Source organism: Morone saxatilis, unplaced genomic scaffold, assembly GCF_004916995.1.
Source record: "Morone saxatilis isolate NCDOM2014 unplaced genomic scaffold, NCSU_SB_2.0 Contig17, whole genome shotgun sequence".
In the NCBI taxonomy this organism is placed as follows: domain Eukaryota; kingdom Metazoa; phylum Chordata; class Actinopteri; family Moronidae; genus Morone; species Morone saxatilis.
Genome location: NW_023339729.1, coordinates 16,203,961 through 16,229,358, shown reverse-complemented (window position 1 = coordinate 16,229,358; position 25,398 = coordinate 16,203,961). Strand labels below are relative to the sequence as shown.

The following is a 25,398-nucleotide window of genomic DNA, read 5'->3' as shown; positions in this document are numbered from 1 at the left end:
CACCATACATGTATGACAGAGCAAAGGGACATAAATCATCTGACAGCCGCGGTCATGAGTCAGAGTTATTCTGAAGCCTCTGCTAGAGATACTCATCAGTTATGACTAAAAGGCTGGAACCAGCATGTCAAATGTCCAAATGTCAGCGGGACAGGGAGAGAACAGGAAGAGTGTGTGTTTGAAAGTGCGTGTGTAGAAAGAGTGAGAGAGAAAGGTTGAGAATAGAGACTGAAGAGTGAGGACGAAATCAAGAGCAGCGACGGTCCATCTGGGAATATTTGAGCACAGAGGGAATATTGTAGCAGGTGATGGGCTGTGAAGATTGTACTGTACCTGATGGAATATTCACCCTCCATCAAACATCACCATCAGTTTAAACAAGTGCACCCTGTGGAAGAAATACTTTCACAGAACTGTAGGGAGGAGATATTGATTCAGTTGTCTCTTTTTGAATTTAAGAGAGATACAAAATACAGAGTTTGTATATTTGTATCTGTGTTGAAGGTGGAAGTAATCACGTTGGCTTTACTGTGCTGACATCCAGCTCAATAACACTGTTTATGTAAAGGCTGGAACTTTTTAATTGCTTTTGCCAAGAAATACAAGATCCTGTAGAACTTGTTGTGTGTTAAAAATGTTGTCACCAAAATACCATTGAAATGAAAGTTATATAATAAAAAACCATTCACTTTTCAGTACTTCAGCATGTGGACTAAATGTAGTTTTAATAGGGCCTGATGTCTTTTCATCGCTTAACATCAGCATGCTGTAGACTCTTAGTCTTGTTTTTCATTAAGTGTTGCAGTACAAACTCCCAGAAAGCACAGAAGTCACCTTAAATAATCGTTATATAAGACATATTGATTGCAAATGAGTTATCTGTATACAACATAATCAGTGTCCTTTCAAGTCAGGGAAATGCAGAAGGGAAACTGATTACATGCTTTAAACTTTAAATCTCTTTCCTCTTATGTGTTTAAATTACAACAAATTAGTGTCTGACGGAGTAACAGTCAAGAAGGAAATTGAAATCCTTTGGAAACACTATCTTCAGCAGTCACACGACTTATCATCATTTATGAGGCCGCTCATGTGAAACCAGCCAGATCTCATCTTGTGTTGACGATGCAGGAGCTGATTGATTGTTCAGATGCACTTTGGATATATTTGGCACATTCTACGCTTGCTTCACAATAATGAGCAGAGCAAAGCAGCTGCAGGGTTCACGTGTAACTTTTCTCTGACTCACCTGCTTCTCTTCTCCACCTCTGCATCTGTATGCGTGTCTGCGTGTGAAGGCTGTGTGTATGTGACATGGACAGACTCGGACGAAATGAATTCATCGGAGAGGTGAGAGTGGCTCTGAAGAAACTGAGAGAGGGTGAGAGCAAACGCTACAATATGGGCCTGGAGAGAATTGCACAGGTATGCGTGTATGTGTGGCAGTGCTCGGACTGTTCACATAAATATAAAATGGGTTTCTGTGGACATATATATCAAGATGTGTCCTATTTCCATTGTGCATGTTTGCCCGGGGGGCTATCAGGCATCAATTTGAAATGCTGCATTATGAAGTGTAATAGATATTCACCTGGAGGCTCTGTATGCTATAACCACAATGTCTCTCTCTCTCTCATTTCAGAATAAAGAAACTAACAATCAAGCAGTGGAGCAGGGAGCAGTCGTGGCAGAGGAGGAGGTAAACCTATTATCACCAATCTTATTATTTCCATTTTGAACCGAAACATGGCTCACTGTAATTTCCTATTACTCGCCTATGTATAATACAGTTTCTTTTCTTTCTAATTCTAATCCATCCTGTATTTAAAAGAAAAAACTTTTTAAAAAAAATGATTAGTCCTTTTTAATCAGTATATGTGTCTATGGCATGAACTCTTAATAGACTAGTGTGAAGGGAAACTGCTCACAGGAGTCCATATAGCAACATGTTGTAAATTACACCTGGCACTGACGGTCCAGTGTTTCCCTACTCTGGTGGTCTTTATCTCATTTCTCTTCGTGATTTCAGAGACAGGGGCTAATAGCTTTTGGTCTCTGATTAGAATCAGTTTATGGTTCAACCTGGAGATTAAAAGGAGGAGGAAGCAGTGTCATTTTGCCAGGCTCAGATTAGGCCTTTAATTACAAGCTTTAATTTGAATACTCTCTTTGTCCATACAGACACACCTACCTATGCTAGGTAGTGGAAATGTTGCAACAAATCACATCTATTTTCCTTTTAATTACATTTGAATTTTTTTTATTCTTGTTTGAGTGAAATATGTTTTGGAGAAACTGCATTGACCCTGGTCCAGGATTCCCCACTGTGTGTTCACTGAAGAGGGAAACGTCAGGTTAAAAAACAGGTGCTGTGTCTGACACGGTTGTTTTCTGTGTCCCCAGCGTGGCCGCATCCTGGTGTCACTGTGCTATAACACAGAGAAGAGCTGCCTGCTGGTTGGGATCATACGCTGTGCCCATCTGGCCGCCATGGACTCCAACGGCTACTCTGACCCCTTTGTCAAAATGTAAGTCATGTCAGATATTCATGAACAAACCTGGTATCCTACAAATTATGCTCATATGCAGCTTTTCTGCATTAGCAGTTCACATTCAATGGCAATGCTCTCTGTCAGTGCAGCAAAGTGATGTGGTCTTCCTATAATACAGTGAAAAAGTCAAGGCGTGTTAGTTGGCATGGTGGAATCATTAATTGTTCCAGTTAAAGGATAATTCCGATTTATTTGAACCTGGCTTATTTCCTTAAATGTGGCTATTGTGACTCTGTGGGTCATGCTAACTTTGCTCACGCCACCTCAATGTAGAGATTTAGGGAAAGAAGGATTAGTGCAAAACAACAAGTATCAGAGCGAGCTGCACAAGCCTACAACAAGTATCTACCTGGAATAGGCATGTTGGCTAATTGCATATCAATCTATGTTGTTTCATGCGAACCATTGTTTCCCTTAATCCCTGAATGCAAATTTAGCATGACAGACTCATGCATGGTTGTACATTTGTGGGAAATAAACCGAAATGTCGTATGAGAGCGGTTGGTCATGGTTGACCTTTTTAAAATCTGAGCTTGATATAGCATTTTTCTTGATGTTGGTTTTGGCAAGGCACCATATATAATATTGGGATGCACATACAATACTTTGTGGCTGTGATTTTCTGACCTAGTAGCTAATAAACTATATCCATTAATTGCCTTGTGTGGATTCTGAAGGAACATTTAATTAAAAACATGTTGGGTAATCAGTATAGGCCCTTCGCCAAAATAAAATGTTCAATCAGTGGGCAGGGGCCGTTGACCTGACATTATTAGCTAAATGCATGCTGAAGAAGGTAGACACACTTCATCCCTTTAATGAGCTTTATGGACACGTCCACTCACCACTGTGGAACAGCATGCTGAAATGTACATGTACTTGTTTGGCCAATCAGGGGGAGCCAAAAACCCAACCCAATACAGGCTATTTGGTTGTCATACCCAAACCTATTCACCTATTCACATTCTCATAGTCAAGAAGCAGAGTCTGAATTCTATACTACTATATATCTATACTAATTGTGAAAAAAAAAAAAACTTGTTATCATAGCGTAACGCTGGTTACTCTTAGCGCTTACTATACACTTGATAGTTACTATATGCCCACCGAATACCTTCAGGTCGTGCGCGGTGACAGTAAGAGCCGGCACGAACTTCATCTTGTTACTCGATCCACCTTTAAATCGTCCTAACAACAGTAGCGACAACTGAACACTCTCTTTATCACTATCACTCCGCCAATCTTTACACCATTCGTAACATTCCAGGTACCATGGCACCTTATGTAGTTCCTCATCTACATTGCAAACAGAATAAAAATATGCTGTATATACTGTAATACCTTAAACAAAATAAATCTCATCTTACAATAGTATACTGTTTTTGTATTTAATATACACAAAAACAGCATTCTTTGTTGTTTTGTAGTAGCAAATTAAATTCAACAAATTTTTTAGTTCGAACTGTGCCTGCAAAATGCCACTGCCAATTTAATTTCACAAAGAGAAATTAAAGCCAGTAAAATGTTTCTCTAACAATATAATACTGTATTTTTTATTTGTTCATGGAGCTGACCATAATTACTTACATTTTTTGTCCAGTTGTGAGCAGCTCCTCCATTTCTTTTGTACATTTCATTTGGGCACAATAATGTAGGCTACATTAATAGCAGTGCTGATTTTTTGAGTATACTGATTATTGTTGCTTGTCCACCGTGAATACACCATGTAATCTACTAAGAATTAGTGTGACGCATGGACACAGGTTAGAGGGCTCTGAGGCTGCTCATAGAACCCGCAGTTACAGTGAGTAACCTTTATTCTATTTCACACACGCTTCACCCTTTTACCAGCTTGACGGGATTGTGGGGGCGAAGCCAGATGCCCCGCTCTGACACCAGCATGGTACAACACCCACAAACCTAGAAAACGCCAAAGTGTGGGTGACTCATATAAAGCCATTATAAGCCTGATCGGCCTCAGACACGAAAACTCAAATGTTGTCTGAAACAATTAATCGATTAATACATTTGTCGACCGACTAGAAAATTAATTAACGACAATTTTGATAATGGATCAATTGTTTGTTTCTGTGTCATTTATCAAGCAAATAAAGGGAGATATTCACTTGTTCTAGCCTCTCCAGTGCAAGTGCTGTTTTATCTGATTTCTATCACTGTAACACATCATTATCACATCTTTGGATTTTGGAGGTTGGTGAGATAAAACAAAGAATTGTAAGGGGGAATTATTACATGCATACATTTTTTAGACTAAACTATTAATTAATCAAAACAAGAATCAGTAGATTAATCAGTAATGAAAACAGTAAGTTGTGGCCCTAGACTTACAGCCAATGCAGTTCTTTTCAAAGTTCAGAGCCGAGAAAAGGCAAGCTGTCCGACACACCTGAGGTGGTGACAGATAAAACCCACACAGCTCAATCTCTGATCTTCCTGGTACACTTAAATACCCACAGTGCAGGGAGTGAAAGAGCTCCCACACAGGACAAACAATCCCGTAACGAATGCCACCTCCTCCAGTAGTGGGAGGCTTCAAGGTAGAAGGAGCACCGGGTTGCTGAAATTGCTTTTGAAGGAAGTTTTAAAGCAGCTTTTTAGTTCCTTCAGTTGATTAGACTGTGATCCAAGATGGAATACAATTATTTAAGGTTCAGTAATAGATGAGCTACACTTGGCTTGGTTTTGACCCGTTTTTAGCTGGAGGATGATGGTAAAAGATGCAGAAAAAGAGGTGGATTAGCTTGACTATCCCTTGTGTGCTTGATGTAGGTTTATCTAGAAAATGCTTCTGCTGGCAGCACATAAGAGAATGTGCACTGGTGTCATTCAGAGACTTTCGTTCGCTTGTTTCTTTTGATGTGTTACAATTACACTATTTCTTATACATATTTTTCATTTACTGTTTTGAACCTGACAGGAAATATCAACTGATTAGCGTGTTTGACGTGCATGGCCACATGATGCATAGTTTGAGATCTCGGAGGTGTGCTCTTTGGTGCCTGTGTGAAGTCCAGCTTTACATGACAAACTCGCTAGCCGCAAGCACAGTGAATGGGGAGACTGATAGATGTATGATTTATTGTCCTCCATAGAGGAAATTTGTTTCCATAGCCTGTACAAACGTAAGAAAATCAATCAACACACAACACAAAGAAACATCATCAGATCAGAAAATGTCATTGTAGAGGGCACAGACAAACAACGTATTTGGTAGTTTAATTTAGAAGACTCTGAATGAAGGGGACAGCAATTACTGTACTAAAATACATTTTTACCTGATTGTGTTTTCAGTAGGTTGTGTAATATTGAGAAAAACTTTTTCAATACTCACCCGTAGCTTTGAGACTTTGAAGGTCTTCTGTACTTCTGTAAAGAGATGAAAGAACAAACAAAAAAAACAGAGAGGAAGCGCACGTCTTATAAAAAAGAAAAAACTCTTTCTCTTGCTCAGACACACACATACGTGGATGTGTTTCTTCTTTCTCTGCAAGGTATTTTGATATACAGTGTTTTGAGCACACCAGAAAATTACATATGCACCCAAAGTATCTACCTCTTCCTCTTCTTTCTGTCACTCTTTTCTCCCTACTTACTATGTTGCATTGTATTCCTTTTTGTTGTGTCTCCCTCCTCTTGGTCCCTCCACTGACTGTTTCTTTTTTGTACAAACTCTTAGTTTACATGATTTGCTTAAGCCACTCTGATCTGATTCTTATTTCTGACACTTAAGTTGTTTGGATTTTTCATTTGTCTGCCTGCCAGAGTTTCCTTTTGTTCTCTTTTGTACAAGAGAATCTATGTGTTCACTACAAAGAGCCTGCTTTACCTCAGTTCAGTGGTTAGTCTGCAGAGTACATAACTGTCTTTCAATATACCCTTTTGTGATTTCCAACATAATTAATGCTGTGAAGCTTTTGTGAAGTTAGCAACAAAAAACCGGGTGAATGTATTCTTGGCGTAGGTAAATTGTGTCTCCTGCGTATACTGAACAATTATGTCCATATAAGGAAATTGATTTGCTTAGCTAGCTTTCTGACTTATACTTCACTGTCAGAGCAGTGATGTCCTGCAGCTGTAACACCAGCAATCCTCCTGAGGAATCTGTAACTAAAGCTGATGTTGATGTCTCTTTTGCTGTATGTGCATGTGTGTATGTACATTTGTCCAGAGGGCTTTTCCAAATGGTCTTTTCTCTCTGTGACTCTCAATCAGCCTTTAGAAGCCATTCAAGTGACACAAGGTCAGAATTATCTCAGAACTAATTTGTCTTCCATTTAAAAGGGCAAATTAGCATTTAAAGACTAAATGAGTTTGCATCCTTCAGAAGAACCCCCATTCCTCTCCACTGTTCTTCACACATTACCTAAAATGAAGAAAAGACATGTGAAGGCAGAAAAAGTGCAAAACATGTCAGATATTTTCTGCTGACCAAGCACACTGCCATCCTCTACAATTTTGTTCTCTCTCTCTTTTTTCCTCTGAAAAGTGTGTGAAGTGCAAATCACGGCTCCTCTCAGCAGCAGGCATATATTTAGCTCCTCTTTCCAATTGTCACTCATTCTTTCTATCACTTTTTTTTTTGCGTCTTGTGTCATAACTTTGGTTTCTGTTTTTAACATTGGCTCGCTCCCCATCTTCTCTCCCTCTCACGTCTGTATTTTTGTTGTTCCCTTCTCTCATTTACAGGGATGCTCTCGTTCTTCTGTTTGTCACTCCGTAATCTGTCAGGATGGTTTTAGGTACCAAATTATTGTGTCCCTTGCAGTTAAAGAGTTGTCAAGTTGTCATGTGATTGAGTCATGTGGGTCCAATGGCATCAAGGGCAAAGACAGACAAGATAGATAGATAGATAGATAGATAGATAGATAGATAGATAGATAGACAGACACCCTGACAGGATGTAATAGATATAGTACCATGATGTTCGACATTTAGATAGATAGATAGATAGATAGATAGATAGATAGATAGACTTTATTGATCCCAAGCTGGGATATTGCAGACAAAGTTAAAAAACACGACTGGAGTGGTGGCCACAAGCTGCCGCCTGAGGCGGCGCCAAGATTCCCAAATATGTCACTAAGTATGTAGAATATTTAATTTTTAATATTTCTTATATGTACCTTTGACATAATTATTTGTCACTGCAATCATTCCTCCTGTACATAGTGCTGGCAAAGAGATCCCCAGTGTAAACCCAAATTGATGCTTGCCACATCCAAATGGCCACCAGGGTCCACATGACATCAGCTGCGTACTGTATTCCACATCTTTGGTACTATTCTTATTAAGCAGTCACATACACCTGTTTTTCAGCTAAATACAACAAATAAAGAAGCTCTTCTTAATATTGTGAGGTCACCATCTTGTCTTCTTGTGTGCATGTGTGGAACACATCTGTGTACAAACAAGGGGCAGAGCCTGACATTGTATACAGGCCTTTGCCAGGTGATCTGAGGACATGAGCTTTTTTCCCCATATACAGCAGCTATATGCACTATGTCCATGTCGGTATTGTAGTATGAACAAACTTTATGACATGGTGATTCTAAAGCTGAGCTCATTGTGAGCTAATATAATGCCATAGCAGTTTGAGTTAACCAAATCAAGTCAGTATCTTCAGGTTACAGATGCTTTTGTATATATGTATATGTATATATATATACATATATATATATATGAAGGATATAGGAACATAAAGAGGGCTTTGTAGTTGTACCTTGTTATATAAAAATATTGTATTGAAAGATATTCAAGAAATAATTGCAGTGACTAATACCTCTTTCAATGCACATATAGGCAAGACAGACTTAGAGCTGCTAACTCTAGTATGAAGTATGAACATCTTATATTTTTTGTCGAGACATGTTTTGAAGCTACAGTATTAGAGTAGTAATTCTTAACATGAGTCATGTCCATACTTGTCCACATTGTGCCACATGAGAAAAACAAAATTTGGAACAGTATCTAAACATCATTGTCATTATAGAGAAGAACAGCTGTCAATCCCTGTTAACCTTATCAGTCAGTAGAGGCCTGTGACACATGGCTAAAATAGTAAATGTGTACAGCTCAAAAATATATGGTTAGTTAGTGTACTGTATTTTGCAGTGATCAACCTACTTTTTAAGGAAAACAGCTAACAAAAAGTGGAGGGATAATCCTCCCTATCTCTGTAGACCAGCCTTCCGTGGTATGAATTATTCTTCACATTGAATTTTCTACAGTAATTCGAGCATAGTTTGGTTGCTGCTGTGCGGAATATTTTTATTTATGCAATTGTTATTAGAGATGTTGCCGTAAAGATGATGTTTTGTTATTCTGGGAATTGGAATCCCCAGTCTGAACAGCCTTGGAGCCGTATGTAAAATGTGATTTGGCAAAGCTCAGACTGAGATGTCCCCCAGGCTTTCACCTCACCCTCTCACATGCTGCTGGTCAAATAGAGGCTTTGTTTGGCTGCCTCTCTCAATTGATTTCCTTCTTTCTTCTCGTTTCTTTTCTTATGAGAGCAGTCAGATTATTGTTATAAGCACCAGGTTTGGAGGGTAAATGCTGATTAGCTCATGGAGAAAATGACCTTTTAAAACACAATAAACACCTAACAGCCTGTGACAATGGTGACACAAAGTTGTTTGGTAACATGTCATCAACTGAATGGCTGAAACTGGAACACTTTAATCTGGGGTGTAATAGGTACACAGTAGGTTTATTTCTACTATACTAAAGAATAACTACTGTCCTTCCAGAGGGCATTTCACCAAAGCAGAGAGACAGCTGAATAATCTCTAAAGGTGTCTTTATCTGGCCTAAATAACCAGTATACTAACTGCATAACAGATGCACTGATTGTATCTACTAAAACATTTTCAACTCGTATACATGTTTTCCTGCCATCATTTGTGTTTTGGTTGCGACTACGTGCGCATTCAGCTACCAAGGCATGCCTCCCTTAGTCCCTTGGCCAGTCAAGCCCCATGTGTTTGGAACCCTGGGGTTTACTGTTGAAAACCAAATAAGGCTGTGAACATCTGGACATTCATGAAATTGAGACTCCTTTGGTCATTGTCTCTTAGTTAGGACTGACATTAAACCATGTGTTTGCATCTTTTGGTTTTCAACAAGTAGGAGGACAGAAGTTATAATTGTCTCTGACTGCACAATTGTTTAATTTATTGTCTCTGAAACTACAACTTTAGCCCAATCATTTCAAATCATGAATAATCACATTTTCAGTGCCAACACCGTACAGTGGCTCAGGTTTTAATGTCACCACATTGCTTTCTGTCAGTTTCTCCTCCTCCACCTCCTGTTCCTTCTCCTCCTCCATCCCTCCATCCTTCACTTGCTCTGATTCCGGCTCTGCAGTGACAACCCCAAGCCCATCTCATGCATCTGCTGTCAGGCCAGGATTCGTCACTGGTGGGAGGGTGGGGAGGGGGAGGCTGGAAGAGTGAGATATCTCACCGCCTGTACATCTTGACTTGGAATTTATGCTGATGATGACTCCCATTGCCCTCTAGCGATCCTTCTGTTGCCTCTTTGCTGGAGCGTATAGTCCTCTAACATTGCCATGATTATGATCTTGCTGTGGTCTACTGTCTCTTTCTCATTCTCTTTCTGTTTTTCTTTCACTCCCTCACTGTCCCTGTCTTTGTTCAAAAGACGTCTGGGTCACAGTTATCTGTGAAAGAGATTTTGCTAACTTTCTGTCTCCCTTGGTTTCTTCCATTCAGCAAAGTTTACTGTCACAACAGGGCAAAAGATTAAAACAGTAAAGGATTAATTACTTTGATCTCAGCAATAATGATTGTCCTGTTAGGAAAGTAAAGCGCATTGATTATGTCTCATTTACAGTTACCCCTTTTACCCTGCTCATATATAGCTACAGCCAGCAGTCGGTTAGCTTAGCTTAACACAATGATTGAAAATAGAGCGAAACAGCTAACCTGGATGGGTCCCTCTACCTTTAAATCTCACAGTAACATGTGTGTTAATCCCTGCAAAAACCAAAGTATAAGACAAGCTGTTTCCAGTTGTAATGCTGAGCTAACAAGCTGCTGGCTTTTTAACTTTTAATGGATTCTGACTATTGATCTTCTCATCTAACTCTTTACCAGAAAGAAAATAAGCGTATTTCCCAAAATGTCACACTATTCCTTTAATTTCAAGCTATGCGTTATCGTGAGGTTGAAATGAATTTGTGCAAGGTCCCAATTAATTCATGTCCTCTTTAGTTTTAGCTCTCTTTGTTCTCTCTTTCTCAGCATCTTGCAGCCAGATATGGGGAAAAAGTCCAAGTACAAGACTTCAGTGAAGAAAAAGACTCTCAACCCAGAATTCAATGAGGTACAACTTATCTCCTGCTGTACAAATAACTACAATACACCTGTGGTGTATTTGACATTTAGTTGAGCATGGCAATTAAGCATACCTTTTTAAAAGTACTTCTGTAAATCTGACATTTCCTTCTCAGCATCAATCTGCATGCTTGTACTGAAAATGCACTAAATTACATATTCAGTTCCTTTCAACTCTCGTGTTTATGAATCATTGATATAAATATGCTCTTGTGTGCGCCACCTGCACAGGAGTTTTCATATGATGTACCTGTGGACCAGCTGGCAAAGAAAACCCTGGAGATCTCTGTGTGGGACTACGACTTGGGAATGAGCAATGACTTCATAGGTAGGCTGTGAAAAACTGTGGTGTGGAGGGGAGGAGTGGAGACGAAAGCTGCGGCAGCAAAGTAGATGACTGTACAAGAGTGTTTGATTGAAAGTGGTGCAATTGCAGAAAACATAAAAACCAGGCCGAGCGTAGGCGGAGAGAAGAGTAAAAAAAAAAAATGTGGAGAAATGAGGGGTAATTATGAGGCTTGAGGAGAACGATTGAAAGGAGAGTTTGAGTGGAAAAGGAAATGGAGAGGCTTTAGAAATCAAAAAAGAAGACGTTCTCTCTGGATCCCCATCCTTTGTGGACTTCAGATCACTTCTCGTTCGTCAGGCTGCTAAACGGACTGCTTTGGCATGGCCTGGTGCGTATATCACGTCAATGGAGCACATGGGAGCTTAGGGAACGATGGGAAAGTAGTGAGGAGGCACAGTGAGAATGGATTACCACCATGTGAGCTTGAAGGCCTTCAGATCAAAGCATTTTACTCTATCTAATTTGTGTGTGTGTGTGTGTGTGTGTGCACATGTATGTGAGGCACTGGGTGGGTGGGAGACACCCTGTGTTTAGATAAGCCCAGAGAGTTATTAGCCCTGCTGGGAGAAAAGGCCATCAGTCTAACGCACAGCCCCAGATAACAGCCATTCCCCTGACCATTATCATTACAGGTTAAGCTACAGCAGCCTGCCAGTTAAATTAATTGGGGCTAGGAGAAATGACACAGACAAAGAAGAATGGAGAAAACGAGTTGATAAAGAGGCCGAACGAACACAATCCCAGTGCACTATTGTAAGAGTGAGAGCAATAACAAGCAGGCTAATAGGCAGAAGATACAGAGGTTGTCAGATGGTAAAAGGTGAGATTTCAGAGATACATGGAGAAAAACGTAACAGTGAGAGAAAAAAAAATTGAGGGCGAAAGTACACAAGAAAACACTGGCAATAAATCAAGTGGATGACTTGTGGGGAAGATCAATATAAAAGGAGAGATGGGAAATTTCATCTTCCCCATGAAGCAAATCTACAATGTCTTTGTCATCTTACAAGAACACTGTAAAGCCTTACAGAAAACATAATGCAGCTACTACTACTACTACTAGACACTAAAGAGACTCTTAAGATACCAGAACTTTTTGGTGCAAGTCAAGTCTCAAGTCATTGGGGGATTCAGTATTGGAAGAGAAAAAGTTTGATCCATGCATTATTATTCTCAAGTCTAAAATCTTTGAGAGAAAGTTCAGTTTTTTGGGATCAAGTCAAGTCTTAAAAGTCCAATGTGTAACATGTAACAGAAAGCTCTAGTGGCAGAAATTAAGTATAATATGCATAACTATATTTTCATTAGTGTATAATTATCTGAAAATAAGAATTATTATGTTGTGGAGTGTGATAAGTGAGGAGACAAGAGACGGAGATGCGTCGAGTCAACTTTACTCTCCACTTCAAATTAATTATATCACTTGTAACAGCGAGTGAGTGAGAACTGCAACACAACACAACCCGAAACCAGTACACCTTACCAAACCACTCCCTTAAAGGTACAGTCTCTTGGTGAATGTCTCTTAGTGTTCATTGTGGGTCACCACAATGTTGTTGTTACCTTAGAATGAGTCTTTTATATGTACAAATGCAGCGGGTCACTTTCCATGGAGGCTGCCATATTCAACAGTTATGTTTCTGCAGTAGCCCAGAACTTAAATTCTTAAGGCAGTAAGTCACAATTAAGATAAGTCTCAAAAGTCAAGTCTTAATTGTTTCATATGATTCAAACAAACTGGTTCGTCTCAGGCTCAAGCGTTTGTTCATGTTCAGAATGGCCATGTTTGAGGCAGGGCAAAAAATATCACAGAAAGGGGCGAGATGCAATGATTCGCGCAAATGTGGATGATGGCACTTTTTTGGTCATTTTCTCTTCAAAGACATTCATGGTATTATTTTCACCTACTGGTGTTGTACACACAAAAGCTGACCGACATAGTCGTGTGAAAAATGCAAAGAGAATTTGAGGGGAAAGTTTAAATCCTGCATACATTCTCACCTACACACACCTGGCCGGCTGCTGCACGAAGTGGGGATGCCTGTTACGGTCGGCTTTTGAAAGTGACAGAAATTGTGTAACAAAAGGTGGACAAAGGGCTTTGGGAAAGGGGCTCAGACACTGTTTGATGATACGACAAACGCTTTGTTCGAAGCATACTGATGCCTTCAGGTCTACTGTTCTGCTACAAAATTAGTTCACCTCAAATACTTGTGTGTCTGCTGGCTGGGTTGAATGAGGCAGATGTGCAGCAGAGAAAGATTTTTGTGAGGGGTAAAAATAAAGAGACAGAGAACAGGGGGACATGGTTAAACCTTTGCGAATATTGGCGTCAATTTCGCCAACCTGTGTGTCAGCCTCGCCTTCATTTGTGTCATCTCCTCCAGCTCTGGCTCCTCATCCTTCTTCTGTCCCCCTCCGCATGTCAGGATGGCTGACCGTTTGTTTGTCACTAGCAACCCGCAGGCTCAGGGAACACTCCATCGACCTCTGTTCAGAGGTGGTGGGAGTGATGTGGGGGCGGGGGGTGGAGGTGATAACGTGTTGTGCGTGATTATCCTATCGAAACTCTGTCAACAGGTTTTGACCTGCTCTTCGAGTTGTGTGTGTCTGTGTGTGTGAAAGGAAAGTTAAGGAGGATATAAGGTAGGAAACACTTAAAGCCTGCTCCTTTCCTCCCAGCAGCAACATCTCAGGCAGTGCTCTGTGCCGAGCTCAGATGAGACTCAGATCAACAATCTAGTCTTGTTTGCTCGCGGCTGTCATTTTCCAAGGCGCTGTTAGAAGGCAGCATAGCCAAAATACCATGTTTAAAACTTCGCACTCCATTAACTGTGCAATCACGGCCAAGGGAATGGCTTTGTAATAACCTCGGTGTGACAACTGCCTGCATCTCTCTGTCTTACAGTCTGCCTCTCCACCAACGCCTCCATCACCTCAGCCCACTTTCACCTGAGTCATTTCCTGCTTGTCTGCATATTTATCCCCCCCCCACCACCACCACCACCACCACCGCCCGCTCTTTCAATAAATCTTTTGTTATCTAAATCTCTCTTTCTTGTAATTCCCCAGCTACCTGTCTGTTTCTCTTCCTCTCTGCCTGGAGGAATTTGTCTTGAATGTCTGTTTGCTTCCTTCTTTGCTCCCACATATATCTGTCAGTCAAATAATAATAATCTTTAATGGCATGAATGTTGATGTAGCCTACATTATTGCCGAAGCTCAATTACATATTTTTGAATGTTAGATTTAATCAAAAAAAGAAAAATGTCTATCAGTCTGTTCCCTTGTTTGTTGTTATCTTTTGATACCGCCAGTAGTGCTAAGTTACTAATTACATTTACTCAACTACTGCAAAAGTACAATTTTGAGGTAGCTGTACTTGATTACATACATTTTATGCCACTTTGTATTTCTACTCGAATACATTTCTGTACAAAATTGTATTTTATACTCCACTAAATTTATCTGACAGCTGTAGTTACTTGTTACTACAAGATTTTCTTAAAAAATGTTATCTTATAAAATAAAATGCATTGTTAAAAATTCAATTAGTACTCAACCCTTTTTGTTTGTGAGCAGAGTGTAGTTGGGGCCACATTTTAGATGTCTATGTGGTTCATACAAAAAGAGATTTGTCACTAAACTTCTCACATTCTGTCATTTAAATAATCTATAATAATATCAAATGACAAAACAATGTGTCATGTGAAAGCTCCTAGTGATAAAGCTACAGAGAATTATCACCTGAATCTGCAGCTCCCTTTGGCTTTACAGAGAATTTCAGCTTATTGTTTAGTAGTCCAGCCTGCATCTTTACTGTTTTGGTTATCACTCACTGCTCTCATCTTTTTCAGCTGCAGGAAGCAACTGTTTTCAGCCTCATCTAAAAACCCACTGTATGCTACTTGCTCAGCATCAAACAGCAGACAGACACAGTTAGTGACTAGTTGGTGAACTAAAGAGCCAGATATTTCTCTCGGGAGTTGGTAGAGACCAAAGACAGAGCTAATAAAGAGTGAATATGGGACTTACATTCATCAGGTTTCTAAAAATATGACTCCAAATTAACGACTCCAAATCTTGTTCCATAACAGCATCAGTCAGTCAGTATTGAAACTTGTTTCTGCTGCCTCCAAGTAACCAGAAGACTCAGTTATTGCAGGTTAAAATTTCCTTCCTTTTTGAGGTGAAAAAATAAATAATTATTTACTATGTCAAGCAAAGCAAAGACTAGAAAAATTTGAAAAGTGCAATAAAAATGAATAAAAGATTTTGTAGCAGAACTTGTTTTCCTCTCCCATTAATCATGTCATGACCCCTCAGATTTATTTTGTGATCCATTGGCAGGGCGTGACCCTTAAATTGGGAACCACTTGGCTAAACTACTGAACTGAATATTTTTACATTGTTGTGTTAGTATTTTTACTCAAGTAAAGGATCTGAGAGCTTCTTCCACTACTGATCTTTCTTTCTTCCTCACAGTTTCTGTTTCCTTTCATCAGCCACCAACAGTTTCCCGTCACCTCCTGATTTTTCTTCCCTGTTTCTGCCTCGCTCTTTGTAGGTGGAGTGGAGCTGGGAATCAATGCAAGCGGACAGAGACTCAAACACTGGTTCGAGTGTCTCAAAAACAAAGGGAAGAAAGTGGAGTTCTGGCATACGCTCACACAGCAAGGAGCCCCAAGCAGTGACAAACCGGACTAGATTACACAAGACATTCATGCACACAAGCACACTCAAACACACACACTAACACACACACACACACACACACACACACACATTTGTCTCACTGAAAGATGGTAATAGAGATCAAGTAAAGCAGTGACAAGAGCAAAGGATAAAAACATGCAATAATAATAATGTTGAAAATGAAATCCGTCATATAACGCCAATGATTACAACACCGAGTATTAGTATATGATATTCATACTAATATTAGTGATGGTAATATTGTGTATCTGAATACATTTTTTTAAATGTATTTTTTTCTAAAGGTGAACCAAATTGTGACAATGTCCTCATTAAAGTGTTGACGTAACAAAACAATACTCACAGAATTGTGCTTTAGACCTTACTGTATTGTGGAAGTCACTCATATTCTGTCATTCAAATTTACGTCTAATGAAGAGATTTGAAACTAATGTACTCAAAATTCATTCAGTGAAAGGGGCCAAAAGTATGTGCGTCCTAGTGACTCATAATGTGGTATATAGTTCCAGGAGGGGGGATGTTACAAAAGGGTGATTCTGTTCTGAGAAGTCTCTTATGTAGTGGTTGTTGATCTGATGCAAAACAACACACCGTATTATAAAGCACAAAATGATCCATTTGGTGGATTTGTACCTTTACTGTTTTCAGTGTTTTTATGTCTTTCATTGTCTTTCAGTGACAGTGGCTTTCTATACACCTTCATATCAGACATTAACGTGTCAGTATATGTGTGTGTGTGTGTGGTAGGTGTTGTGGTGTGTGTGTGTGTGTGTATGAGGGCTATGAGAATATGAGTGCCTACATTTTCTGTCTGTGCAGTGTCTTGTCTGTCTGCATTCACGTCGTGCCCCATTCAAAATGTCTCCATCCAACTTCAGAAGCACAGAGGTGTGAAGAAATAATAACAAAGGACAAGAAAGACACATACAAGAGAGAGAAATCCTCTGTCACCACCACCACAGGCCTCAGTGGTGTGAGTGTTCCTGGCTGGAGGACACTGACAAGCTGTCAATCATGGGTGCCAGACCTTTGCCATCCCTTTCTCCCATTGCCAGACAGTCATAGAGCAATGGAATAAATCTTGATACATAACCTCTGACCGCTCTTTTTGACTTTCCTTATAAAGGGATGAAGTGGTGTCCGAGGCAGGCAGAACGGATATTGCTTTAGAAGGTACCGTTTGTACTTTCATTTTGCTGCAGCATTATGAACTAGATTTCAACAGGATCCAAGCAGGTTTTACCTCAGTGGCTCCAATTCTGCTCCAACAGAGTTCACATATGATGCGACATTTCCGCCCTGCATATCCATCAGTAATATATTAATTTGAAAATTCAGGGATTTGATTGGTCCTGTTATCTGATTTCTGAGAATAGGGCTGCCAAAAGCTAGAAGAGCTGCCCTAACCCATCTCTGTACACCCTCTGATACACTCTCTTTGAGAGGATCGTAAAAAAATATGTAAAAGAAATTGGGCTGAAATCAACCATCAGATGGCTGTGATCATTATTTCTTTCACCCCATTACTTCTAACCTATTAAATATTAGGTCTATAGTGGAACATATTTCATCCTCTAGACAGCAGACAAGACCACTGGGACTACTGTGTCCATGTCTGTGGCACAGGATTGCCTGCTGAGATAAACTGTGTGCAGTTAGTAGAAATGTACCCCCCCCCCACACTCACACATACAATTTAACCTCAGGAGGTAAAATGGGATTACACTCGCATGGAAACACATTTGGCATCAGGGGACAGTGGATAATCACAGACCAGGATCCAAGATATTGGAAATCAGCGCTAAATTGAACATTTAACCCGCATGTGTGTTACATATCTCTATGCACATCTCTGCATACTGAGGGTGTATATGGGCTAGACTATCACTGAATTGTCTAAATGTCTGCCAGGATATCAAATGTACTCCCCCGGTTCACCTGTCACTACAGCTCTGGCCATACACTGGTTCACAAAAGCACACCCACAGTCGGTCAGTGGCCTCCGGGAGTTTTCTAACTGTTGAATCGATCCGGCTGCTCATATTCTTGTTGTCCTTCAACAACCTTGTGTCTCATCGTTGACTGCAAAAAATGGATCCTTTGGTGGTGAATTAGGTTTCGAATAAAAAGGGCTTGGGCATTATCAAAGCTGGGAACTAAACTATGTGCATAATAGGAAGATTAAATACATTTTCACGTTAGACCATAAAGGACTTTAACGAGAGGGTTGGGCGGGGGGTTTATTCTGTACTTTTTCTATGCACATCGAAACACCCAGCAGTCAGCAGTGAGATAATCAAACCAAAACAACAACATTATCGTGTTATCCAGGCATCAAAGATACATTTCTGGGAATACTCAGTACTTTGATTGGGGCTAGGCTGGGTGACAGTGATCTAATAGAGTTCACATTTCTGGCTGGATGGTGGCTTATTCCTGTCTGTGGATCTGTTGGTTTTGTTTACAGTCACTGAATTTTCTGACTCTTGTCTATTGACCCCGCTTTGCTTATGTAATCATTTTATCTGCAATACAGCTGCATGTTTAGCAATCACTATCAGCTTGTATAATAGAGTGCAACTTTAGCTGATCATTCTGAATGCTGATGTGTTTACAGTCGATGCCATCCATTCAGTCTCTTACCATCAGTGTGTATTTGTTTGTTTGTGAATACGATGATTCAGGGTATTTTTTGCTCAGTTGCTGTGCTTTACCAAGCAAGCTATTGATTTAAAAAAAACAAAACCTTTACTGTCACATTTTGACACTTGTCTTCCTTAAATTGATATTAAAGTGGTAATGATGCAAGAGGGCAGGGGCGAATGAGACTGGGAATTCACTACTGCAGTCCCTGTGCATTCACTGTCAATGTCAATCACACAGTATGGCTGCCATCCTGTGGTGGGTTTGTGTAACTACTTCGCAAAATAAATTGAAGTTGTTTCAGTGGTCGTCTGTCTTCCTTTGAATGATCCACGTTGTGCTTCATTCTTCAAAAATTTAAGGCAGGCAGCCGCGTGTGTTGTGTAAATGTGTGTTTATTTATTGTCATCTTTGAAAACAATACACATATTTGTTGTTTTTAGGGTGACTGCTAACAGTAACTACTTGAAGCAATACTGATATTGAATTTATATTGTGTTATATCAAGTTTGAATTTTCAGAAAAAGCATAGTAAGACGATTACATGACTTCTGATTCTACCAGACAGCCTTCCTTTACCATATATCTGTTTCTTTCCTGCCCATTTCCCTTCTGTTATATCACATTTCTCTCTTTTCTCTATTTGTCTGTCCCCCTACTTCTTCTCTCTCATGGGTCAGTCACTCTGCCAATGAAGAGTGGCACATTGGCCAGGTCACTCCACAGCAGCATGACGAAAGGCCGCAGAGCAGAGAAGGAAGGGAAGGAGCGAGAGAATGAGAGAGTGGTGACAGCCCCGGCCTCAACTCCTTGTTCGGTCAGGGCAAGGAAGGCTCTGTGTCTGGCATCGTCCAGAACCAGCTGCTCTTCGGAGTAGAGGCCACACAGGTTGGCGCTTTCGAACAGTGATGACAGTCCTGGTCAGGGGGGAAAATGGGAGGGAAAAGTGAAGAACAATAATGGTGGGGAAAAAGTAGGGAGGGAAGCAAGTAAGTGGATGAGATACAGAGAGATCAAAGAGGAGATGGCAAGACATATTTCACAAATGGTACTTAATGGCTGTCTACTGGCTGGTACTGGCTGAAAACACGGCTGCTATTCATTCTGTGGTGTGACTAAGCTGAGTCTGACAGACAGAAAAGAACATGAAAGATAAACAAACCTAATTTCTTGAGGAGTATGTTCATGTCTGGCTGGACATCCAGCTTGATTTGGGGCAAAGTGACCTCGAGAGGCTGAGGAGGCACCGTTTTCATTTGTTCTATCATTTGTTTCACAGCTGTGTCCGTCATCCTCTCCTCCAACTGCTGCAGGTCAGACACTGTGTTGGAGCGAGGCAGCAGGATATAAAGACTGCTGTCACCCGAGAGAGCAAACCTCGCCACCTGTTGGGGAAATAAAATAAAACCAGACTGTGTTACTGTACAACAGGGGTTTTCTGTACAGTCTAACACAGTGGGCCCTCTTCAGACAAAACTGAGACATCTGTGCCCCCATCATGTATACTTTCCTATAAATAAAATACTGATAGTACACACATAAAGGTTATTTATGAATTTTGTAACTTGGTCCTATTATTAGGATTATTTTATTATTTTTATGGATACTTTATGGAAGTTTATTAGCGATGGACAACAAAGAGATAATATCCTCAGAAACTGTAAATCACATTGAATATAAACTATTTCATTCCTGTGTTGTCAGATTTCAATGAGTTATACCTCTGAGCAGGCACATGCACAGATAGACCTCAAATGGGGCTTAAGACCCTGCCCTTTTGCCCCAGACTGGACAATTGCCTTTGTGTCTAATGTTAATTGTATGAGGCTATAATTATTGTTGTTATTACTGTTATTCAATTAATGTAATTAGGAAAAGGTACACTAGTATCCACCAAAAATACCATCTATACTATATCTACCTCCATATTTCAAATAGTTGAATTGTTCTCCCCTAAAATAAGTATTGTATTGACCTTGTCAGGCTCTTTAACATACTGGAAATCTGTTTCGATGCCGTTAAATTGTATATTTCCTAATTTTCCTGGTAGAAACCACAGATGTCGCACAGTGACTGAACTCATCTAAACACCTAAACAATGAATTTCATGAAAAGTGTTTGAACGGTACTATGAAAGGTGGTGTGGCAACATTAGGGTGGGAATTTGTAGGTGAGCCGAGCGCTCCTTTTTTTGCCCCTGCCCCCCAAAATGTCCATGCATGTCCCTGCGTCTGATTAGTTGGCGGAATTTACGGCAATCAGTAAACTATGGGTTTTTAAGTATCTTAATTGCCTTTCACTTCATTAGGGTCTTTTTCTCACACGTCTTTCCCTCTACACCCCACTTCAACTCTCCTCACACTTTGAAAACCTCTGTGTAGTATGCGTATATGGGTGGGTTGAGATGGGTGTTGGCTGTTTGTCACCTGTGACTTAAGCTCAATGACGTGCGACATAACGGCCATGTAGTTGTTGTGATACAGGAGTGGGACCTTCACCACATCACCATTCAGTTTTGAGAAATGTCCTTTCTTGGGCTTCGGATCAAACTTGACCTTCCACTGACCTGATGCACACAATACACACAGTTTATTAGTTTCCACTATTCTGACATGCACATACACAAACTTGTGCACATACACACACACATTACTGACCATTAAAGGAGACACCGTTGAGCAGGATCAGCTGTGTACTGGGTAATATGGAGTCAACCAAATTTGTGATTCTGTTGTTGGTCTTATTTGCCACCCAGCTGTTGATCATCCGTGCGTTTTCCTCGCTGGTTTCCAGAAGCCTGACGGGCTCCACATCATAGAACTGGATAGACTGGTTAGTAAAGGACTGAGTCAGAGTCAGTTCTGAGGAAGAGAACAGAGAAACCATGATGAGCTACAGAGATTCCGATTAATTTTTATCTTTAAGAATCTCTGCATCTATCTTTTTGGCTGCCTTTCTGCTATTTTGCAGTTTTCACACAGTGATTGTAATACGTGGGTTATAGAAGATCTGAGAAGCCATGTGCAACGAGCTGGCCAACTTCTCTCTCAGCTTCTTCATCTGGAAGTGAACGCAGTAGAAGTCATGAGGCACACAGACAGCCGTCTCAATGGCTTTGCGGGTTGTACCCCTTGCCCCTGAAGATAAAAGGAAGAAAAGACGTAATGATATAGAAAGAGTACATCTGTAATTTAGACTGATAGAGAAAGCTGGAAGGCATGTCTGACATTTAATACAAGAGGAAGAAAACTCTTGTGACATTTCAAAGTGAGAAACATTTTTATATAAGTCACATTAAAATGTATCTTCCCTACATGTGCACAGGCATAAGAGGGATAATGTTGCTTGTTAGACCAAGTAATCTTAAAGGATAAGGTTGGTGTTATTCTGTATCTTTTCAACACATTCCATAAAAAGACTAAGTAGCTCAATACATTAGTGAAGGTGTAAATATTTGAAAAAAGGTCAAGAATATATACTTTTATTTGTAAAAATGGCTAAATAATTAGGCAACAGTAGTTTTTAACAAGCAATTATCAAACCAGAGATACTATCAAACTGTGTCTTTGTCTGTAACTATTATTAGTGGTGGATTTGGTGCACTAAGTGTTTCAACTGATTGTTAGTTTTGGTGTTTTTATTGGATATGTTGACATATCTTTAAAGATAATTATCATTAATTTAATTTAAAGTGAGGAACTTGCTTCATACCTAGCAACAAATGGGATAGTACACCGCTGATACTAATAGGAGAGAAGAGCAAGTTGGCTGAGGGCTGTGATTCTCTGAGGTAAGAATACAGCTTCATGGAAAACTCTGCCATGGATTCCTGCAACATGGGTTCCCCTGTGCGACTGTTCTCATCCATGCAGGGTTCCCATGCCGTGGTGTAGTTAGTGCAGGAGTAAGGAATAGGGGTAGGAACAGCTGAAAGAAAGTAAAAAATGTAAATAAATGTTAACAACACCTCAGCATTGTTTAGAAATTAATATTTTATCTATTTTGCTGATATCGTGGGTCTGCAGAAGTGTTCATTATGCTTAAAATGCTGTTAAAAAGCTTATTTGGAGCTTGTTTGTTTGCCATTTACTATAATAATGAATGGTTTCAAATAGTCCAAACTGTATAAAAGTTTGTAAAACTTACCTTCAACAGTAATCTGTACAGTGCTCAGCTTCTGCCCCTCAGCAGATTCACAAATGTAAAGTCCGGCATCCTCCATGACAGTGTTTCTGAGTATGATGCTCTGATCATGGTCCATTGGATAAAGCTGTTCCACCTTTTCATTATCATCTGTTGAACCGTCTCCAAGATTCAGTCGTGTCCTTATGCCAACAGCCGTCTCTTTGGACCAAAGTGCATTGGCACTGACTTGGCTGGAAAGTGGCAAATGGCACGGGAGGCGAATGGTGGAGCCTTCGAATACCCTAATAGTATAGGGAACTGAGGCTGTGGAGAGAGAAGCAAAGACTTTGAATATTATATAACTACCTAAATTACAATGCTTCACTTTGTTAAACAACATATTAAAAATGTATGTATGTATGAAAAAAGAGAATGTATGTTCCTCACCATCAACTGTAATCCTGTATTTCCTTATTATGTCCATATCGGTCTCCTTTACCATACAGGCATACTCGCCCTCGTGGGCAGCAGTTACAGGGGACAAAGAGAGATACAAGCCATCCTTTATAACTCTTGTCGAGCCAGGCGGTAGAGCACTTATATCATTATCTGTGTTAAAAAACAATAGATCAAACTCAAAATATATATAACTGTACTTTTATTTTTGCAATACAGTGTGAATAGTGGTGGTAGAAATATAATAAGACCATTAAATGTCCAGGTGATGGCAGTTGAAGTGAATTCAGTCTGAATTGAGAGACAGGGCAGCTCCAGAGTGGAACCACTTATCACCCGGAGATTTGTGCATGATGAAAGCTAAACAGAAACATAGTTTTAAACAAGCTGCAATATTCAAGAGTCAAGAAGGACAAGGTCTATTGTTGTTAAACATTCAGCCATTTCTTTCTTCATTTCTCAAGTTTACCTCAAAAAAGAGCTGCAGCGAAAGGCAAAGTAGGGCCTGTAGTCTCATCTAAAGCAGAGCAAAGGGAGTAAAATGAGATTAGCAAGTTGATGGAGCTGTTGCAAGTGAGGATTTCAAAATGAATATGGCACCAAGCCGGAAAAAGGATCAATACGTGGCGCAATCTGTGAAACATAGTGATGTTCCCCACAATTAAAACTTTAAACTGTGACCGTCTAGTTACAGCTTCCATTTGCACTAAGTACATTTCTGTCAGAGATTAAACCCATCAAAAACTTCACAGTTATAACAGTATGCATAATATACTGTAAATAATATTGCTTTGGTTCAGTGATTAATCAACAAAAGAAGAAACACATTAAGTAACTCACACCTCTTCAATTTCCAAATGTATCCAAATTCAGTCACCAGTATGTTTTGGGGTTTGTTTTTACCAGCAATGTTTCTGCCACCCCGACCAGTGTTCACTCCATCTACCACCTCTGACTGTCTGCTCCTCTAAACTGCAACCAACAATGACTAATCTGTGATTGTTGGTTTAGAGATGTTTGTTTGCTTAATGCAGGTCTTCTGACTTGCTGGAAATCACATGATTTCACATGTTGGCAACAGATACCAGGTAGGATGATTTATATTCCTGCTTTCATTTAGCCTCCACTGCCTTTAATTTTTGAATTGCAAATAGGTTTATTATTTATTATATTAGTGCTTAAGTCCATCATCACTAGTGGAATTAGGAGTTGGGGTGAATAAGCAGTTTCCCTTTGGCTTTATTTTCAATTTGCATAATAAAATGTTTTTGCTTGAAGTGTTTTACATAATGTGATTTTGCCAAAGGTTGCATGGAGTACTACACAGACAAGGACATTGTAGAAAGTAAACACAAGCTGAGTTTGTGCTAATTGGCAGAAAACAGTGTTGCCACATTTGTGGACGTCAACCCTAACATTAATAAAGTTGAAAAACAATATATAAACTCTATACTATACCTTGTAATGTATAATTACCAAACAGTAAAGAAGATAAAGACCCAACTGTAACAGTGGCATTAAAATAGAGATTTCAGTGGGACAGTTTTTAGAAAGTTCGTCTTTAGACGACACTAGTTTGAACAAGTGATGTTGATTCATTTAACCAGGTCTTCATCAACATGCCAAAAGTGACAATAAACTGTATATGTATTTTAAAACAACTTATATTTAAATAAACACCACCTATATGTAACTTTTAGTTGAGTAGGTCACTTTTGTTGGTAAAGTGAAACATGTATGTGAGCAAACAGTGCAACAATATCTATTCATATATTACATCCAATAATTTAATTGTTTTAACAGTTTTTATTCCATACATTTTTGCCTTTACTCTGCCATACTTAATATTTCATTTTTATTTCAGTTCTCTTCTGTCTCACTCTTTCCCTTGAGAATATATCATAAAATGTGATTGTCTGCTCACATACCTGTACTTTTATCTTAACAAAAGTTTAAGGAACAATTTTATATTATTACAACTAGTTTGATTGAAGGGAACTGACAACTCTCATCTCTCATCTTATGGTGCATAATGGTACATTTACTCAATACTGCGCTCAAGTACAAATTTGAGGTACCTCTAATTTCTTTTCATGCCTCTAATACTTTCTACCACACTACACTTGAGCTGGGAATATTCTACATTTATTTGACAGCTGTATATATATATATATAT

At 39.6% G+C, this 25,398-nt stretch overlaps 2 protein-coding genes across 3 annotated transcripts in view; one reads left to right on the top strand and one right to left on the bottom strand.

Moving 5' to 3' along the window:
• doc2d (double C2-like domains, delta) overlaps nucleotides 1-18,929 on the top strand; it is a 34,874-nt gene extending 15,945 nt beyond the window's left edge. For both annotated transcript variants that reach the window (XM_035661049.1, XM_035661050.1), the window contains exons 6-11: nucleotides 1,299-1,425; nucleotides 1,643-1,699; nucleotides 2,404-2,528; nucleotides 10,841-10,922; nucleotides 11,165-11,261; nucleotides 15,850-18,929. In XM_035661049.1, the coding sequence (XP_035516942.1) occupies nucleotides 1,299-1,425; nucleotides 1,643-1,699; nucleotides 2,404-2,528; nucleotides 10,841-10,922; nucleotides 11,165-11,261; nucleotides 15,850-15,989 (628 nt within the window). In that variant the 3' untranslated portion in view covers nucleotides 15,990-18,929. The remainder of the gene's footprint in view (nucleotides 1-1,298; nucleotides 1,426-1,642; nucleotides 1,700-2,403; nucleotides 2,529-10,840; nucleotides 10,923-11,164; nucleotides 11,262-15,849) is intronic.
• Nucleotides 18,930-19,193: 264 nt separating this feature from the next.
• On the bottom strand, nucleotides 19,194-24,189 carry serping1 (serpin peptidase inhibitor, clade G (C1 inhibitor), member 1). Its single transcript, XM_035660491.1, has 11 exons — nucleotides 24,065-24,189; nucleotides 23,692-23,739; nucleotides 23,474-23,582; nucleotides 23,214-23,375; nucleotides 22,788-23,090; nucleotides 22,353-22,568; nucleotides 21,635-21,778; nucleotides 21,299-21,502; nucleotides 21,068-21,207; nucleotides 19,804-20,026; nucleotides 19,194-19,558 (listed from the first exon to the last, which is right to left on the bottom strand). Exons 2-11 carry the CDS (start codon nucleotides 23,737-23,739, stop codon nucleotides 19,311-19,313), a joined length of 1,797 nt encoding a protein of 598 aa, XP_035516384.1. The 5' UTR covers nucleotides 24,065-24,189; the 3' UTR covers nucleotides 19,194-19,310.
• Nucleotides 24,190-25,398: the final 1,209 nt, after the last annotated feature.

What these genes read in the sequence shown, in the direction of transcription:
- serping1 (XM_035660491.1), bottom strand. Translation starts at nt 23,739, where the DNA reads ATGAGACTACAGGCCCTACTTTGCCTTTCGCTGCAGCTCTTTTTTGAG. An exon ending in ACTATCCCATTTGTTGCTAG is followed by an intron (nt 21,779 to 22,352) that starts GTATGAAGCAAG and finishes TTTTATCTTCAG; the next exon opens with GGGCAAGGGGTACAACCCGC. An exon ending in TCAGATCTTCTATAACCCAC is followed by an intron (nt 21,503 to 21,634) that starts GTATTACAATCA and finishes TCTCTTCCTCAG; the next exon opens with AACTGACTCTGACTCAGTCC.